The sequence below is a fragment of the Sceloporus occidentalis genome, unplaced genomic scaffold (assembly GCF_023333645.1).
Source record: "Sceloporus occidentalis isolate IW3139 unplaced genomic scaffold, rSceOcc1.0.p SCAF_2, whole genome shotgun sequence".
NCBI classification, from domain to species: domain Eukaryota; kingdom Metazoa; phylum Chordata; class Lepidosauria; order Squamata; family Phrynosomatidae; genus Sceloporus; species Sceloporus occidentalis.
Genome location: NW_028316982.1, coordinates 261,131,795 through 261,151,624, shown reverse-complemented (window position 1 = coordinate 261,151,624; position 19,830 = coordinate 261,131,795). Strand labels below are relative to the sequence as shown.

The window sequence follows — 19,830 nt, the reverse complement described above, 5'->3', positions numbered from 1 at the left end:
TTTAAACAGCTGTCATTTATTTATCTCTTCCTCCTTTCTCTTCCATTGGGACCTTGCATTTTACTATACACACGTATTCAGTAAGTAGAGCTATTTTTATATGTTTTACAAAGGGGACTAAGGTTATTTCTTTCTCTGTTAGAACCTGTGGAGGTAGGTGGGACTGGCTGTAGTTCAGCTTCCACCCTGACAATTTGATTATTCTGCTTAAGAGATCCAGTATTCTTCTAGAACATGGCCACATAGCCTGAAAAACCCACAAAAAACTATGGATGCCTGCCATCAAAGACGGTACTATCTGTCTTTTTGTTGTTTTTGACTAATGGTGACCCTAAGGCAACCTGTCACAGGGTTTTCTTGGCACATTTCTTCAGAGTGGGTTTGCCATTGCTATCCTCTGAGGCTGTCACATCCCATCAATAACAAAGCACCTAACAGGAGCCCATCTGCTTCCAAAAATATGTGGACTAACGATGGAAAAACTTTTTTCCATGGCCCAACTTCCAAAAATAAGCCTCCAGCACATACTCCTACCTTAAAAGTCCTCAAATTCACTCTAAAAAATCTGGGTTTTCAGACTGGATTTGGATACTGTCATGGAAGGCTCACAGAACACACACCAGTCACAGATTCAGTCATTCATTTATTTTATTCCAGCGGGCCTATCCAATGGATCTCCTCTAATCCGATTTTGAACATCTGAATATGATAACTCCATTCTTACAACTGTGAGCAACACTGTAACAACTCTTCCCCTTTTTATTTTATTTTTATTTTATTTTTTATTTTGATTGATGTATTTTGTATTATCTATGAATTTTATGATGTTTCTACTGTTGTAATCCCGCTTTGATCCAAAGGGAGAAGCGGGAAATATAAATATATTATTGTTGTTGTTGTTGTTGTTGTTGTTATTATTATTTCCCTGTGTGTATGCATGCCTTCAAGTCTCCTGTCAATTGATAATGACCTTATGAATTTCATAGGGTTTTTCTTGGGTAAGGAATTCTCAGTGGCATTTTTGCTAGTTCCTTTCTCTGAAATACAGCCTACAGCATTCATTGGGAATCTCCCATCTAAGTACTAACCAGAGCTGACCTTGCTTAGCTTGCAAAAATCATATGGGAGCTGGTGCCTTTATAGTATTCCATCCTATATCATGGGATCTCAGGCTGTATAAAAACAAGATAGACTCATCTATAAGTTGACCCCATGTCTCAATTGAGGACAGATTTTATTAATTTTGATATGACCAATGATTAATCATAGAATCATAGAATCATAGAGTTGGAAGAGACCACAAGGGCCATCCAGTCCAACCCCTTGCCATGCAGGAACTCTCAATCAAAGCATCCCCGACAGATGGCCATCCAGCCTCTGTTTAAAGACCTGTAAGGAGGGAGACTCCACTACACTCCGAGGAAGTGTGTTCCACTGTCGAACAGCCCTTACTGTCAGGAAGTTCTGCCTAATGTTGAACAAATTAACAAGTTAAAACAGATTTAAATGTTAAGACAATTTTTAAAATGTGCATGTTGAGGAAATTAAATTAGGCCCCAAATATTTTAATAAAAAGCCATGTTTTGACTTGGCATTGGTGAGAAACTAACCTGTAAGGCATCCAAGGGAAGAGTGTTCCACAAATAGAATAACACAAGAGAGATGCTAGATATCTTTTCACACTACACCTTTTCAGCCCTATGATTCTACTTAATTTCCATGGCAATATCATATGGAATCCTGAAATGTGTCATCTGGCGATGCACCAAAGCACTCTGGCTGAGAATTTGAAATACCACTGCACAAACTGCAAATCCCAAGATTCCATAGGAAGTTGCCATGACCGTTAAAGTGAAATCATAGTGCTATAAGTTTGTAGTGATTTAGAAATGGCCTAGATATGACTGAAGATAGTTGCTGTTCTTGTGTGCCTTCAAGTCATATCCAGCTTATGGCAACCATAACTCAAATGTATCATGGGGTTTTCTTGGCAAGAGTTGTTCAGAGGAGGTTTTCCATTGCAATCTCCTGAGACTGAGAGAGTATGACTGAAGGCCACCCAGTGGGTTTCACAAGGGAATAAATTATGTCCACAATTCTTCTCCTCAGCTTCAACAAAAAGGATCCAAGAAAAAGTGGGTTTTGTGTGTGTGTGGGGGGGGATGAATCCCACTCGTTGTTTTCTTGGCACAAAATACAATACTTCTCACAAAAAAATCCAGTGTTTTGTACAGAGCTTGACATTTTCTCAAAAAAATTCCCAAAATATGAAAAATTATTGATAAAGGCAGAAACCTCTTATTCTAACTCAGCAGGAAGAAAAATTGTGCATGATCGAACAAAATAAAGAAGCATTTATGTCCCCATGCTAGTGCTATCACGGGATGAAATCAGATAGCAATGTTGTCCACATGACACATTGCTTTTCATTTGTTTTTAAAACTTCTATTGTTGCAGAATTTGGCTTGTTATTATTAAGGCACAGAGTACCAAAAAACAAACAAACAAAAAAAAACCTACCATAAAGGTTGCAACCATATTTCAATAATACTGTTGAATTATATCAACCAAGTACTGCTTATCAACCAGCACAGGTTCTCTTTGTCTCATCTAGTTTTTAAAGACATGTTGAGATCTTTGACCTTGGTGTCATTCCAGGTAATTATGGAGCACTGTTGGATACTAGATTGTATTTTGAAAAGGTTAATACTGCTTCCCTTGGACCCTGACAAAAAGATTTGGCCAAGCCTCTCTTTTGTTTGATGTGGGAAAGGAGTGGGAAAGACATAGGCTGTATCTGCACAGTATAAAATATACAGTTTGACACCACTTTAACTGGCATGGCTCAGTGCCATGGAATTCTGGCAACTGTAGTTTTGTGAGCCATTTAGTCTTCTCTGTCAGAGAGCTCTGGTGCCACTACAGATCCCACGATTCCATATCATTGAGCCATGGCATTAACAAATGGCATCAAACTAGATTACTTTTTGCAGTACGGACTGCAACTTAAGTCTGCATCTAACAACCAGCCTGAGAATGATTTCTGTCTTTGGAGATTTTGAGTAACATCTGCTATTGGACTGTAGGAAGCTCAGGGGAAGAAAAGGTAGGGCAATATATCCATAAAGGGTCTGAGAGCAAATCAAGCCTGAATTTTCATTAGAAGCCAAAATGACTCAACTGAGACTATGGCTAAATCCACACCTGCAAAATAATTCACCTCCAGATCCCAGTAGCCTGCCCAATTTTGACCATGTTAATGCCACATTCATCCTTTTTAATCTGGACTCAGTTTGGTTTTGGAAGTCAAAAGGGTACAAAAGAGTGTCTCCACATGTGCATGTGTTGAACAGATCAGATTATTTTAGGTCACACAACAGCAGTTGCTGCATTAGGATGTTTTTCCCCCTTCCCACCATGTATATCCTTATCAACCAATAGCCTTTCTTATTCCTCTGCCATTCTTACTGCCCACTGGCACTCCCATTGGATGGCTCCCTTGCTGGGTTCCCTTACCTGGATAATTAAACGCCTCCTCACCCAATTTACAGAAATGTACAGCTTTTAAGTAAGAAAACAAGGACAGAGGAGGAGGAGTGTAGTGAGAAGGAAAGAGCTAAAAAGAGTTCATTTCAGTTCCACTGCCATCTCAAAACAGCAAATCATGAAAATCTGCCCCCACTTGCCTTGATTGCTTTTGCATTCGAGCAATTTTCCCATCTCAATCTCCCAGCTCATTCCCATTCTCCACAATTCGTACCCAGGGAATAAACAGTGTTTCTGTTTTATTAATTTCATAGCACACACTGATCCCCTCATGTCACTAGCCATGTTTTTATTTTTCATGGAAGAATAGCCCTGTTTAAGTATTTCAAGGGGTGTCACATTGGGGATAGAGCAAGTTTGTTTTATGGTCCTCCAGAGAACAGGACCTGGAACAATGGATGCAAGAAAAGAGATTCCAGCTCAACATTAGGAGGAACTTCCCGTTTGACAGTGAAACACACTTCCTCACAGAGTGGTGGAGACTCCTTCTTTTTAAACTGAGGCTGGATGGTCATCTGTTGGGGGTGCTTTGATTCTGTGTTCCTGCATGGCAGGGGTTGGACTGGATGGCCCTTGTGGTCTCTTCCAACTCTATGATTCCAAAACACACTGCAGAAACAATCCACCACTTTAACTGCCCTGGCTCAGTGCTAGGGAATTCTGGGAACTGTATTTTTGTGAGACATTTAGCCTTTTCTGTCAGAGAGCGCTGGTGCCACAATAAACTACAATTCCAAGGATTTCCTAGCACTAAGCCAGGGCAGTTAAAACAGTCTCAAACTGGATTATTTTTGCAGTGTGTTTTTTTTACCACAGATGTAAATATAAAATGAATTTATATCTATATTTGTGTTTTTAACTGTTATTTTGTAATGTCCTACATTTTTCTTGCATATCCTACATTTTCTGGTGGCTTGTCTTTGTTTACGGTTATGATATCTGGTCACTCCGCACATGCACAAGTTCCTGACAGATGGCATGGCTGAAAGCATGACTGAAAAAATAATGATCAAACCATGTTTAAGGAGTATTTTGTGCACATTTGAACTTTTCTGCCTTTTTCCTACAAACATTTTTCAGTGGCATGTAATTATTCCAGATGTGTCTGCAGCTTTCTGTCAACACAAGGACCTTACACCACCATTGTGCTCCAATATTGTGCCTTCAGCACCATCCAAGAATGCATTGTAAAGCAGTTACACTTGCAGAACACTACATATGCAACCATGAAACAAATAGGTTTGTTACACAGTGGCCAAAAAAGAACAATCACAAATATAAAGGAATGTACGCAGGGGTATGACGCCAATAGGATTCCAACTACAGTCTTGCAATGTGAAATATTCCCATTTGGCCTTCTTCTCCAGGATTCTAGAGATAGGTTTCCACTTGTTGGGCTGGTGAAGCCTTTTGTATTCCCCTCTTAAAGAATTATTGTCATTATTCCTGCAAAACTTACATTTGCTCAAGATTACTAATATTTCCCCGATGCCATTTTGGCTACATAATGAATGGTCTTATTCCTGAACATGAGAAATAGAGGGAAAGATTACAGATTGTGAATGTATGATCTAGACAGGCTATCAAGCCACATTTGTGGCATTTATTCTGTTCAAGTTTTATGTTAGTCTTTGGGGAAAATTGGTTATTAAACTTTGAAGTGGTTCTTGCTGGTTCCTGCCTTTGTCTTCAAGCAATTGCTGTATGTGATTGCTGGCCTCAAACAAATCCGGTTGGACTCTTCTTTGTTGTAAGATAAAAATTGTTATCCTCTATCCACAGTACTGCCAGGTGTACTATTCAACTGATGCTGTATTATTATATTTTTCCTGTTATGGGTTTTTCTGGAAAAGGACCTGCCCTTGATAACTGTACAGATGTTACTTGGACGTTGCAGATATGCAAGCATATATTCTTTGAGGAAATACCAAAGGGCCATCTAATCCAATTTTCTGTCTGTGCAGGAATCCATAATTAAAAATAGTTTTAAAATCCCTGAGACATGGCCTTCTAAACTCAGATGGTCCACTACCTTTTACCTTGAGCAATTATGGATATAGAGCATTTGTGTGTGTATATGTGATTTTATGTTCCCTGTCAACTTATGGTGACCCTATGCATTTAATTGGGTTTTCTTAGGTATGAATACTCAGTGGTGGTTTTGACAGTTTCTTCCTCTGAAATATAGTTTACAGCACCTGGTATGAATAAATCTAGGTAACCATTCCATATTCATGATCACAACTTAGTCATGATTGTGACACTGGTACCATGATCATAAATCCTCCCACAACCTACAGCCCACAATATCAGTGTATGGAGAAGGAGGTCCATTCTGCTGGCTATCAGCTGACAGTGAATTATGTTGCCAGAAGAAGGTACTTACTTAACTAGTTATCTAGGCCTGTTACAGACTGCCAAAATAAAGCTGCTTCGGGTCTGTTTGGAGGTATGCTATTTAAATTATGCATGGGTCCTAAGAGTCCGGAGTTCGCACCAAAGCCACACTCAATTCCTAAGCACCGGAGTGCAGCTTTTGGTGCAGCTTCCAGATTCTTAGGATGCATGCATCATTTAAATAGCATATCTCCAAAACAGACCCGAAGCAGCTTTATTTTGGCAGTCTGTAACAGGCCCTAGTTACTAAATATCTGATATAGAATACTGGCCAATGTGTTTAATGTGGCTGACATTGGTTTGGATCTAGATTTACTCCTATTTTCACTGTACGTGTTGAAACTTAACAGACACTCAGACCAACCATTATTTTTTCTCCATGTTGAAGAAAAACAATTATATATTCATATTGTCTCCCATATGATCCAATGCCCATAATGAACTCATCCCTGATCTGTGTCCCCACTCCATTGCATGTGTGAAGCATATCGACTCAAGAAAAACCTTTTCAGTAGTGGCACTGAGGTTGAGGAACTCAGTCTCCAAGGAGGTTTCTTCTTGTTCCTCCTTTGCTGAGTGAAAACTATTTTACTGGGTCTTCTATTGCTCTTTCTCATTTTACATTGTGTGGGTTCCATTTCTATTAGTGAACCTGTTATAAAATTTCTCTTTCCATAGCATTTTTGAACAATGGCTCAGAAGACACCAACCGCTACGTGAGGTTTACCCTGCAGCCAATGCCCCTATCGGACACAACCGTGAATCTTACATGGTCCCCTTCATTCCTCTTTATAGGAATGGGGAATTCTTCATATCATCAAGAGAATTAGGATACGACTATGAATATCTAATAAATCCAGGTAAAATATTAATCTTGAATTGGATTTTCTGCATCTAACCTCCCCGGGTAGAAATGAAGCAGGAAACATGGGAAATGTCTATGACCGTCCAAGTTTTGAGATGTCACACTGCGGTGTTCAGATCTTCCGCAACATGAAGTGTTTTGAGCCTTGCTGTTGTATGTGTGTGTGTTAATTTGTCCCTTTATAAGAATAAGAAACCGCTATGAGCACCTGTGGATTAATCTGCAGGATACCACATCTTAGAAATACAGTTTTGAAATCCGGCTGTAAAATTCCCCAGTTCTGCTTCAGAAATCACTTGCTGCCCTGTCTTTTTAAAGAACCATGACTGGTGCAACAGATCAGCTTTTGATGGCTCTGGGATGATAGAAAAGAAAGATATGGCACCAACACTAGCTTCTGCCTTCAATAAACAGCTGGTGGTGGGGGTCAATTTTAATAGAATCATGATTCATGACATTTTTGAGTTGAAAGTTGACTTTGGAGGTCATCTAGACAACTCACATTTAGTGGGAATCTTGTAACTAAAGCATCCCTGTCAGATGAGTTATTGAAGCCTCTGTTTTAATACCTGCAGTCAAGAAAGGCTGATGGGTTGTAAGGATAAAATAGGGAGGGGGAGGAGGAGGAGGAGGAGGAGGAGTCTGCCTTGAACTTATTGGAAGAAATGCAGGCTGTAAATATGAATAAGATTTCCATTTGTTGCTTTTGTGTCCCTTCAAGTTGTTTCTGACTTATGGCAACCCTATGACAAACCTATAAGGGCTTTTCTTGCTAAGGAGAGAGGGCTTGCAATTGCCTTTCTCTGAAATGGAGACAGCGTGAGTTGCCCAAGGTCACACAATGGGTTTCAACATGAGAGCGGGAATTCAAGCCCTGGTGTCCTTTTACCTGTATCTGTTTTTACTTTTGTATGCCACCTCACAGCAACCCTGTGCAAAAGGATATTGTAGCACCTTTGAGACTAACCAAGCAAAAGATGTTGTAGCATATGCTTTTGTAGAATTGGGAGATTACTGCACTGTACTCTTATAGTGCTGCTAGTCCACTTTTACTGCTTTGGCTGCCTTCTGTAGCATTCTGGGATTTGCAGTTTAGGGAAAGGCATTTAGAATTCTCAGCCAGAGAGCTCTTAGGCCTCACTGAACTACAAATCCTGGAATGCCCCAGGAGGCAGCCAGAGCAATAAAAGTGAATAGCAGCACTATAAGATTGTACTGTAGTAAACTTCTCTGAATTACAACAACCCTGTGAGAGAGGTTAATCTGAGATTGGGAGGAAAGAGAGAAGAAATATGAAAGAGGACCATCTCCACTGACCACCTCCAGGAAACATGGGCTTGGTAAGATAGCCCCCCTCCCCCAAATAGCCATTTCTTAATCAATGGAGACCGGGAGAGGATCAGATACCCAAATGCAGATTTATACATCTTACACTGAGATTCGCTGGAGGTCTCAGTAGATGATGCCATCAGTTTGCATCTGTCTACAGCAGTGATTCCCGAACTCTGGTCCTCCAGATATTTTAGACTTCATGTTCCAGAAGCTTTAGCCATCTTGGCCAATGATCTGGGATTCTGCGAGACAAAGTCCAAAATACTTGAAAACAAGAGTTTGGGAATATGTAGCCAGACACTGCTCTGATCCTCCCCACTTTCCACCAGCCAAGGAATGGCTCTTTAGGAAAGCTATTGTACAAAGCCACGAGGCCTGGGCAGTGGCATCCCCATGCCCAGTGTAACCTGGTGCAAAATAGTTGTGCTGGGGGGCTGACAGCAGTGGCTAAAAGAGTGCACTGGCTTCCTGAGGAGGAAGCCATCACTGTAGCAAAGCCTGGAGTATGTACTGGACCTTCTCAACCTGTGGCAGGAGGAGGTCCCTGTTGGAGTAGCATTAGTGCTTGTACCTCTGTGTTTTTGAGAAGGGGGCTGCCTTCTTCATGGATGCATTGATCTATGGTCATTGGTCAGTTTGACTGTGAAGAAGTCACTTCCTGTTCCTCTCATTTCTCTGGGAGTCAAGAGTTTTACAACCCTTTGTACTTCTTATTCTTCTCTCTGTTTTCTGCCACCCAGGAGGCACCAACAAGGTTGTGCTTCTAAAGATGTTTCTTTCTCTTACTTACGCTCTTACGGTTCAGCTCTAGCGACCCTTCTAGGGGTTTTCTCTACTGATTGGATATTTTTCTAGAACCTAGATTTAACAATAAAGTAAGGCCTGTTACAGACTGCCAAAATAAAGCTGCTTCGGGTCTCTTTGGAGGTATGCTGTTTAAATGATGCATGCACCCTAAGAATCCAGAAGCTGCACCAAAGCTGCACTCCAGTGCTTAGGACTGGAGTGTGGCTTTGGCACGACCTCCAGACTCTTAGGACCCATGCATCATTTAAATAGCATACCTCCAAAGAGACCCGAAGCAGCTTTATTTTGGCAGTCTGTAACAGGCCTTTGTTTCATTTTACCTACCTATGGGCCCGAACAGACATGCCAAAATAAAGCTGTTTCAGGTCACTTTGAAGGTATGCTACTTAAATGATACATGCATCCTAAGAGGCCAGAAACCATGCTAAAACCACGCTCCAGCCCTAACGACTAGAGCACAGCTTTGGTGCGGCTTCTGTCCTCTTAAGATGTGCGTGTCATTTAAACAACATACCTCCAAAGTGATCCAAAGCAGCTTTATTTTGGCATGTCTGTTCGGGCCCTATGTTATCCTGTTTATTTACCAGAATCACGGATCTAGCCCTTTAAGTAAATGCTTGGTACTACTGCTGCTAAACTAAGCTTACTATTTTTAACCACACAGTTTTCTAACAGATCCAACCGGGTATCACCCCTCTCCTGCAGTTTCACCCAGTGTGATCTCCACTGCCTGCACCCCCCTAGTGATGCCACTCATCCTGGGGTGGGGGGCTTTGGTTGTTATGCAGGGTGGAACAGTATACCAACCTCTCCAATGACCAAATATATATATATACACAGGTGTACATTGGATTTCCATTTGTGTATGCCACACCATCATGTCTTTTTTGCTGTCAGAATGGATTAAAATCTGCCACCACCCTTTGTAAATTTCCAGTCTACTTTAGGGGATCCTGCAGCTGCTGTTGTGGAAAAGGAACACATGTGTGTAAATACTGTAAGTGGGAAAGGAACATATAAGTGCAAATGTTCCTTAGTTTTGTCCTTAGCCTCTGTTGGTCCAGGAGCAAAGAACTTCCTGCCAAAGAGGAAGGTAAGGGCTGGTAGAAAGGAGAACATAAATTTGGAGCCTTCTTCTGATCTCTTAAGAGAGGCTTTTCCATTATGTTTGCAACTGGTACCTTTAGTGGCTTCTTTGTCATTTCTGTTCACTTGCTTGTTTTATTTTTACTTTTTGAAGTAAATATAAATAAGAGTTGAAACCTAACCCTGTACCATCTTACTTCCACTTTTAATGTCAGTTACAAAAGCTTGTCAAGTGTTCAGTCCAAAATGTGATTTGGAGTTGAGAGACCAGCAGTCTAACAAAACAAAATCAGATCAATTTTGCCAACCCTAATGTTAAAGTCATTCCCTCTTCTGCACCCATCCACCCTCCCTCTCCATCTGGCACCAGACATTCTGTCAGAATGATAATGAAGCCCTTGGACCAAGGCAGGCCCAGGAAACATCGCATCTTTTGACTGGGGAGGGAGAAATCTGGTCTGTGAGACTTTTGTTGTTCTTCGCAAATGGGTCCTAAATAGCATTTGACATATCCTATCCAATTCTTTTCTAAATCCAACCTGGCTTGAGAGATGATTCAGTGCCACTCTAAAATAAGTGTTTAATAGTTTTCTTCTTTTTTTCTGTTCTGGCTGTTTATTCGGCCACAAGAGGACTAGGTTGGCCATCATTTTCTTTTTGGCTCTTCAAAATCTCAGTAACAACAACTGGCTTCCAGTGGCAGCTACACAGAAGTGGAGGTGGTGAATATACTCTCATTTTTAGCCTGCACTTTAAAGGAATTAGCTGTCTCCTGTTGTGATGTAGTACAGCCCCCCCCCCCTCGCCCCACGTTCTATCACATGCCACCACCCTCTAATACACTCCACAACGCAGTGGGAAGTCACTGTGGGGTTTCAACTTGCATCTTTTTCCACCTTTGACTCTGCAGAGATTTTTCTTCCCTCTCCCATGGGAAATAAGAGTCCTGTTGCTGTTGTTGTTAACTGCCTTTGAGTCGACCCTGACTCATGGTGACCCTGTGGATGAGACATCTCCAAGCCCCCTCTCTCCTCCACTGCTCTGCTGAGATCCTGCAGGTTCATGCAGTGGCATCACTGAGGGGATGAGGTGGTGTGACCCGCACCAGGGGACACCCCAGAAGGGGTGTGTGACAGCCAGTGCAGGGACACCACTGGTTTCAGGCCTGTGATCTCCCAGACTGAGCCTATCCATCTGGCCTGTAGCCTTCCAAAATACAACAGCCTCAGTTTCATAATTTTGGCTTCTGATTTCAGAGATTTCAGGCTTGATTTTGTTCTAGGATCCATTTGTTTGTCTTTTTGGCTGTCCATGGTACCCGCAGCACTTTTCTCTAGTACTACATATCAAATGAGTTGTTTTGATTCTTGCCCATTTTTTTTCACTGTCATCTCTCACATCCATACATGGTGATAGGGAATACTATGGCTTGGAGGATCCTAACTTTAGTGCTCAGTTGTAATTTTTTTAGGAGTTTGTCTTGTTCTTTTATAGCTACCCTTCCCATTCCTAGTCTTCTTCTGATTTCTTGACTGCAGTTTCTGTTCTGATCAATGTTTGATTCAAGGTATGGAAAATCTTTAACTATTTCAGTTTCCTCATTATCAAGGTTGAATTTATGTAAATCCCCTGTGGTTATTATTTTTGTTTGCTTTATGTTCTGCAATACGCCTGCCTTTGCAACACACCCACGTATACACACACTGAAAAAAGGCACATGAAGAGAGAGTGGGAAAGAGGAAAGCTTTTAAGGAAAGCTTTTATTCTAAGTAAGCAATCTTACATTTGCAAAACGATTCGCCGTTGTTGTGTTTCTTAAAAGTTGTTTCCGATTTTTGTGTGACCCTAAGGTGAACCTATTGCAGGGTTTTCTTGGCAAGATTAGTTCAAAGAAGTGTTCCCTTTGCTTTCCTCTGAGGCTGAGAGAGTGTGACTTGGTCAAGGTCATCCAGTGGGTTTCCTTGGTTAAGCAGGGGATTCGAACCCTACTTGCCAAAGTTGTAATCCAATGCTCAAACCATTAAACCACACTGGCTTTCTTTTGCAAAAGGGTATCTTGTACATAAAGTCACCTGCCTTCAGATGTTACTTGGCAGTAGTTACAAAGTTACAAAAACAATCTAGGTCATATCTAGCTGAGGTTAGTAAGAAAACATTAGCTCTAACAAGGCTAGCTGAACACTTCTATTCTACTCACAATACAGATAGTGTGCTGGGTCTTTGGATGTTCATAGGAAACTGGGAGACTAGACCCCTTGTCCAGTCTCCAACCAAGCTTCCCTAGAAACAGTGAGGCAGGCAACACCTTATAAAAGGGCCTTTCTGAGTGGACTATGCTATTTTTATCCTTTGCTTTTAAAGTAATGTTTTAAAAGCTCTTAATCCTATCCACAGGTTCATACTATTTTGATTGTATCAATTTGAAGGTGTTAAGCTTGCTCATATGTGCCATCAAGTCAGCTTTGAGTTATGGTGATCCTATGAATGGTGACTCCCAAGAGGCCCTGGTAGGAGCAGCCCTGTTGGGGTCTTGTAAATTCAGGGCTGTGGCTTCCTTGATTGCAGGTACTGCACTGGAGAATTAATGCAGTTTTACATAGCTTTAATTGTCTTGGTTCAATGTTATGGAATTAAGGGATTTGTGGTATGTTGTGGCACCAGATGTGTTTGACAGAGAAGGATAAATATTTCTCAAAAGTACAAATCCTAGAATTCCATAGCACTGAGCCATGGCAATTAAAGCAGTATCAGACTGCATCAGTTCTGCAGTGTAGATGCAGCCTGAGTAAATCCATGTGTAATGTGGTCTTTCTGCTTTCCATTTTCCTCAGCAATATTTTATTTTCCAATGAGTCATGTCATCTAATGAAATGCCCAATACACAACAGCCCCAGTTTAATAGTCTTTGCTTCTAATAAGAGTTCATGCTTGCTTTACTCTTGGGTCCATGTTTTTCTTTTTGGTGGTTCATGGTATCTGTAGAACTCGTACCACATTTGAAAAGGGCTGATTGTCTTCTTCTCAGCTTTCTTCACTGACCAGTTTTCACATCCATACATAGAAATAGGGAATACTGTGACATGGATGATCCCAACTTTTAGCTACATGTATTTATACTGGCATTTCTTTAATCTTATAAGCCACCTTGATCCCAACTCTGGGAGAAAGAGGATGTATATACTGTATTTTCTGGCATATAAGACTACTTTTTAACCCAAGAAAATCTCTAAAGTTGGGGGTTGTCTTATATGCCAGGTGTCATCTTATAGGACAGGTGCTGAAACCTCTGAGCTGGACTGGAGAATCTGTGGTCACTGCATATGGTGGGGGGAGCTCAAAAATGGTTGCGGCTGCTTCTCCACCGTATGCAACGATTGTACGAAAGCAGCTACCACTCTGATAGTCTTGGAGACAGGGAGGGCTGGGCAGGCAGGGAGAGCTGACCAATCCAAGCAGGCTTTGTATACAACAAGGTTTCCTGCTAAGTACCTGCATGTCATTTGAATTAAAATTACCATAATGAAATCAAATCTGATGTTTTTTTAATTTTTATTTGGTGTGCGTTGGAAGAGAGGTATTCTTATATGGTGAGTATATCCCAAACTCTATATTTTAACTGGAAAAGTTGGGGGTTGTCTTATACTCCCAGTCGTCTTATACGCCGGAAAATACGGTAAATAAAGGAGTGGGATAGAATGGAATAGAATCCTATGCTGATTTTGACAAATGCTGATGCCTATCCGCTTGCCATTGATTAGATCTGACGATACCTAAGAAATATCCCTTAGGATCGAATCATCAAATAGAGCTGGAAGGTGCTCCAAAGGCCATCAAATCCAACCCTCACTCAATGCAAGAAATCCAGTTAGACCATCCCCAGCAGGAAGCTCTCTGGCATCTTCCTGAAGATGTCCAGAGAAGGAGACTCGGTAACCACTCTAGGCAATTGATTCCACTGCCAAAGCGTTCTTACTATGAAGAGGTTCCTTCTACTCTTCAGATGAAATCTACCCTCCTGTAAATTAAAACAATTAGATCCAGCAGAGAAGAAACCTATCACCTCCTTTTTGTAATGGACGTTTAGACAGTTAATATCCACTCCCAGTGATGTGCCATGGTGTGTGTGTGGGTTGTGTGTCTTCAAGTCATTTACAACTTATGGCATCTTAAGGCAAACCTATAATGAGGTTTTCTTGGCAAGCCTTTTTGTTCAGAGTAGGTTTGCCATTGCATTCCCCTGAGGCTCAGAATGTGTGACTTGACCAAGGTCACCCAGTGCTTTTCATGACCATATGAGGAATCGAACTCTGGTCTCCAGTGTCATATTCCAACACTGAAACCACTACACCATGCTTCCATGGTAACCATCTTTAAATATCTGCCATGTACGAAATGGGGCTTACTTGTTTTCTGCTGCTTCAGAGAAAAGAACAAGAGCTAATAGATTTATAAGAAAAGTGATTCCACCAAAACATTAGGAAGACCTGTTTGACAGTGAAATGGACTCCCTTGGAGGATAGTGGACTCTCTTTCTTTGGAGGTCTTTAAACAGATGGGCATCTCTCGGGAGGGTTTTAGCTGTGTATTCCTGCATGGCAGAGGGTAGGACTACATGGCCCCTGAGGCCTCTTCCAACTCTAAGATTCTACGAACCTATGATTTTGTGTCTGACTGGAGCAGGGGGGAATTAACATGTCAAGTTGAAAGAAATTATTTGAAAACGGGTTTTAGTTATGTGGGTTTCTTTCAGGAGAAAGGAAAATAAAGGGATTTTTTTCTTTTTTTAAAAAAAGAGGGTAAGTGTAGATTATATGGTATGGCTTATTACCATTGTTATCTGCCTTCCCTTAATGATTAGCACAAACAGTCAATTTTTAAAAATGTAATTATGATTTCCTTTCAAGCTTATTAGAGCAGGTAACGATCCTCTGGAGAGCTCAGGCAAGACAGGAGAAGATCTATTGGGAAAGTGCCTGAAGTTATTGCAGATGTAATTATTTCATGCAGGTTGGAAGTGGCAGAATGAGAAGTGGGATCTCACAGGGAAATAAACAGAGATAAGTTGGGAATGTTGTTTTTTTATTAGAACTCCCATCATGGTCTGGGGATTTTGGGAGCTGTAGTCCCCAAACCCAGATTTTCCAAGCTCCAAATAAACTCTTGCGAACTTTTTGTGGCACATCTCACTCTTCCGCTAGTGCCCATTTTATGATCTCAATGGAGGGCTTGGAACTAGGGATATGGAAGTCTATCTGTTTCATTTTTATTTATTTCTGTAATGTGCAGTAGGCCAGATTTGCAGTAGAATGGCAAGACCTGTTAGTGAGCTCTCATATTCACCCAGTACTTGGGTTAAAGCACTGCACTATGATTTTGAAGATCAGGGTTCAGTTCCCTGCTCAAAGGTAAAAACCCACTGGGTGACCTTGGGCAAGTCACACTCTCTCAGCTTCAGAAAATGAATAAGCTTCTGAAAAAACTTGCGAAGAAAACCCTATGGCTCCCCTTAGGGTTGCCATAAGTCAAAAATGACTTGGAGGCACACAACAAGAAAAATACATGGGTTTAATATGCTTCAGATATGGATATCTTAGCTATCATTGCTAGTTAATAGAACAGGCCTCTAGCATATGGCCTGTATTATCTATCAGCAATTGGGAATACAAAACCTTTACCTGGATTTACTTATCCGTAACTATTCCATATTCAAATTGCTACTTCGTCACAATCATAACACTATAGCCATAATTCCCTCCTGCATCTAGGTGGCTGCCATATTGCAGAATTAATGCAGTTTGACACCACTTTAACTGGCATGGCTCCATTCTATGGAATCGTATGATTTGTAGTTTGTTGTGGTACCAGACCTCTTTGACAGGGACAGCTAAACATTTCACAAAACTACAAATCCCAGAATTACATTTCATTGAGCTATGGCAGTTAAAGTGATGTCAAACAACATTGATTCTGCAGTGTAGATGCAATTGCTACCCAAACTGCTGTGGTCTGGGGTGGACACCCACAATCAAATCTAGTTTAAGGGTATTATACAGTAGTATTAGCTGAAATGATACTATAGTTTGACCAGAGCAACAGCAGGCTTGGGATAAGCCCAGATATACTGAGTCTAAATCACAAAGACATACCTGCTGAAATTCCCGTTTCTATACAGCCATTAAAGTAACAGAGGTCATCTATAGTTGTCATTTGAACAGCCCTAGGACCCTAGTAAACAAGGTGAGCTTCACTTGGAAGGAGATGCATTTGCCTTTAGGTTTAGTTGCTCCACCTCTTTTAACCTCTTTATGTCCACAGTAAACTATTATTTTCTTGTATTGTATCATTATTATTATTATTATTATTAAACTTTATTTCTATAGCGCTGTAATTATACACAGCGCTGTACAAATAAAAGTAAATAAAAGCCTGTCCAAGGCGTACATTCTAAGATAATAACAATTAAAAGAGGAATAGATAAAATTACCATATAGAAAGGAAAAAACAGATTAAAAACATCAAATATCAAACAAATCACATCACATCAAATATTGTCAGACAGCCAGATAACAATCACAAATTCCCTGAGAACGCTTAGGGAGCTGGGGATGTTTAGCCTGGAGAAGAGAAGGTTAAGAGGTGATATGATAGCCCTGTTTAAATATTTGAAAGGATGTCATATTGAGGAGGGAGCAAGCTTGTTTTCTGCTGCTCCAGAGAACAGGACCTGGAACAATGGATGCAAGCTACAGGAAAAGAGATTCTACCTCAACATTAGGAAGAACTTCCTGACAGTAAGGGCTGTTCAACAGTGGAACACACTCCTTCCTCGGAGTGTAGTGGAGTCTACCTCCTTGGAGGTCTTCAAACAGAGGCTGGATGGCCATCTGTCGGGGATGCTTTGATTTGGATTTCCTGTATGGCAGGGGGTTGGACTGGATGGCCCTTGTGGTCTCTTCCAACTCTAAGGCCCGTTACAGATGGGCACTTTAGTATGCGCTCTGCGCGTGCTAGGGTTGAAAAGGGGCATCCTTTCTGGATGCCCCCAACCCTAGGATGCGCGGAGCGCGCACAAAATGGTGGCAGCCGTTCCACACGGCCGCCGCCATGAGGATGTCACGACTGCGCTGCCTCTATACGGGCGTCTAGTGCGCCCTTAGCGCGGAGCAGGAAGGAGCTCTGTTTCGGAGCTCCTTCCTGGTTTGGTCCGCTGGACGCAGCCTTCACACGGCTGCGCCCAGCGGACCAAAGGAGAAAGGGGCCAAGAGGCCCCTTTCTCCTCCTCCCCGCCACCGCGGGGTGTCCTTGGGGCTTGAAGCCCCAGGGACACCCCTTTTCAGGCTGCGGGGAAGCGGCGTTTTGCCAATTCCTCGCAGCCTGAAAAGCGGCGGATCGGGGCCTCAGCGGCTGCCGTTCTGGTCACTGAGGCCCTGATACACCGGGGAAAGGGGTGGGTACAGCCCGCCCTAAATTGGCGGTCTGTAACCCGCCTATGATTCTATGATTCTATGGTGGCTTCAGTATTTTGACAGTCCCTCAATCTGGCTGAGCTGGAACCTCAGTGGATCAGAACCACAAAATGTTAAAGAAACCCAACAGCAATGTCATCACATCTTAAATTATGCATTAGGCTGTGAGACTTTTCCTTGAAGAACATAATTTTCCTAACAGGCATTTTGCTCACAACCATTTGAAACAAAAAGCAGTTTAAAAAAAATCTTTTAATACAAAAATTAAGAGAATTAAACCAAAGTTCTGTTTAAAGCACACCAGTTAGAAACATAAGTTAAAAAGAAGGTTTTTATATATGCATTTTAAACATAATTGAAAAGAAATATAACATCCCCTTATTAAGAGCTCCATCCAGTAGTGTATTTGAAGACAGCAGTCATAACAAGAGTGTTCACAGCATGGAGGATGGTGTTGTTGTTAACTGCCCTGTGGATGGGACATCTCCAAGATCCATTGTCCTCAACTGTTCTGCCCAGGTCCTGCAAAGTGAGGTCTGTGACTTTGCCAATGGAGTATATTCAGCCGGTGTATGGTCTTCCCCTTTTTCTATGGTCTCCTACTTTTCCTAGCATTATTGTCTTTTCTAATGTATCATGCCTTCTTATGGTGTGGCCAAAGTAAGACATCCTCAATATGATCATCTGTGCTTGCAGAGAGAGTACAGGCTTGCTCTGTTGTAGAACTCATTTGTTTGTCTTTCTGGATTTCCACAGTATCCTCAGCACTCTTCTCCAGCACATCTCAAATGAATTAATTTTCCTCCTATCTACTTTTTTCACTGTCTTGCATCTCACATCCATACATAGTAATAGGGAATACAATAGCTTCAACAATTCTGATTTTAGTGCTTAGCTGTATATCTTTACACTTTAGGATCTTATTTAGTTCTTTCATGGAGGCCTTTCCCATTCCTATTTTGTTTGGTTATTATTATTATTATTATTATTATTATTATTATTTCTCGACTGCAGTCTCTGTTGTGATCAATGTTTCATCCAAGGTACAGGGAATCTGACTGTTTTGATTTCCACATTATCTAGGTTGAACTTATGTAGAACTTCTGTGGTCATTATTTTTGTTTTCGTTATGTCCAGCATAAAGACAAATTTTCCATGTGGTAGAAGTACAATTTGGCTCTAGCACCACTTGATGACACTGTGGCTGAAGAGGCAAGCATTGCTGGAGCCATCTCTTTCCACAACTTTGACTCTTCTTGAAATTTTTGGCTTCCCAATGAATCTTGTTTTATAATGGAAAATTGAGATAATTTTCTTCCTCTCTCTCTCTCTCTCTTTACAGCCAATCCCTTCCAGAATTTTTTTCTACCTTATTTGGAGCAAGCACGTCAGATTTGGCCCTGGCTGGTGGGAGCTGCTGTGGTGGGTGCCATTCTAATGTTGATTGCTGGAGTAATTACACTACGATGTCGGAAGAAGAGACGGATCTCAGAGGAAACACAGCCGCTACTCATGGAGAGTGATGATTATCAGCATGTGACCTACCAATCACACGTATAACAGTGGCCTAGTACCCCAACATAGGGTGAAATGTATGTGGTGTGGGAAATCTGTGGTATATGTTTCCAATATATTTTTCCAAAGCTTGGTGCTGTGTCTGTGTTGTATCTAATGGGTTCAGAGCTTTAGTCAAATTAGATAGACATTGGGGATGGGTGGATTATTGTGTTGTTGCATGCTTTCCCACCCAGCAAATTGGTATTCAGAAACAAGCTCAGAGCTGGAAAATCTTTGGTCCTCTAGATATTTTGGATTACAGCTCTTAAAAGCCCTACCTGTTATGCCCATTAGTCAGACATTGTGGGAATTCTGGTCTAAAACATCTGGAATGGGCAGATATTCCCCATTCTTGTCTGGCAACTATTGACCTCACTGGAGGAAATACAGAATCCTGAATTCTATTGTTAATTTCTTCTAGAGTAGACTTGATGAATCAAATGAATTTACACATGTGCATCTACATGATTGAAATAATGAAGTTTAACACCACCTTAAGTGCTGTAGCTGCATTCTATGGTTTCCTGAGATTTGTGGTTTTACAAGGTCTTTAGCCTTCTCTGACAAAGACTACTGCTGCCCCACATAACTACAAATTCCATGATTCTGTAGGATGGTGTCATGGCAGTTAGACTGATATCAATGCACCCCAAGTTACCATTGACTTAATGGGGCTACAGTAGCTGGGACCACTAATAGGATTTAGGCCAATACAACATGAGTACCTGTCTTTTAATATCTGGCAAAACTCCTTTTGTGGTGTGTGTAATTCGA

The 19,830-nt window shown here is 41.3% G+C and overlaps 1 protein-coding gene across 2 annotated transcripts in view; it reads left to right on the top strand.

Annotated features, from left to right (window-relative positions):
- Nucleotides 1-19,366, top strand: part of LOC149320070 (tyrosinase-like) — an 81,160-nt gene extending 61,794 nt beyond the window's left edge. The window contains exons 4-6 of one of the 2 annotated variants that reach the window (XM_089508264.1): nt 6,622-6,803; nt 12,238-12,240; nt 18,842-19,366. In XM_089508264.1, the coding sequence (XP_089364390.1) occupies nt 6,622-6,803; nt 12,238-12,240; nt 18,842-19,059 (403 nt within the window). In that variant the 3' untranslated portion in view covers nt 19,060-19,366. The remainder of the gene's footprint in view (nt 1-6,621; nt 6,804-12,237; nt 12,241-18,841) is intronic. The other variant, XM_089508263.1, reaches the window with a different exon arrangement.
- The last annotated feature ends 464 nt before the right edge of the window (nt 19,367-19,830 follow it).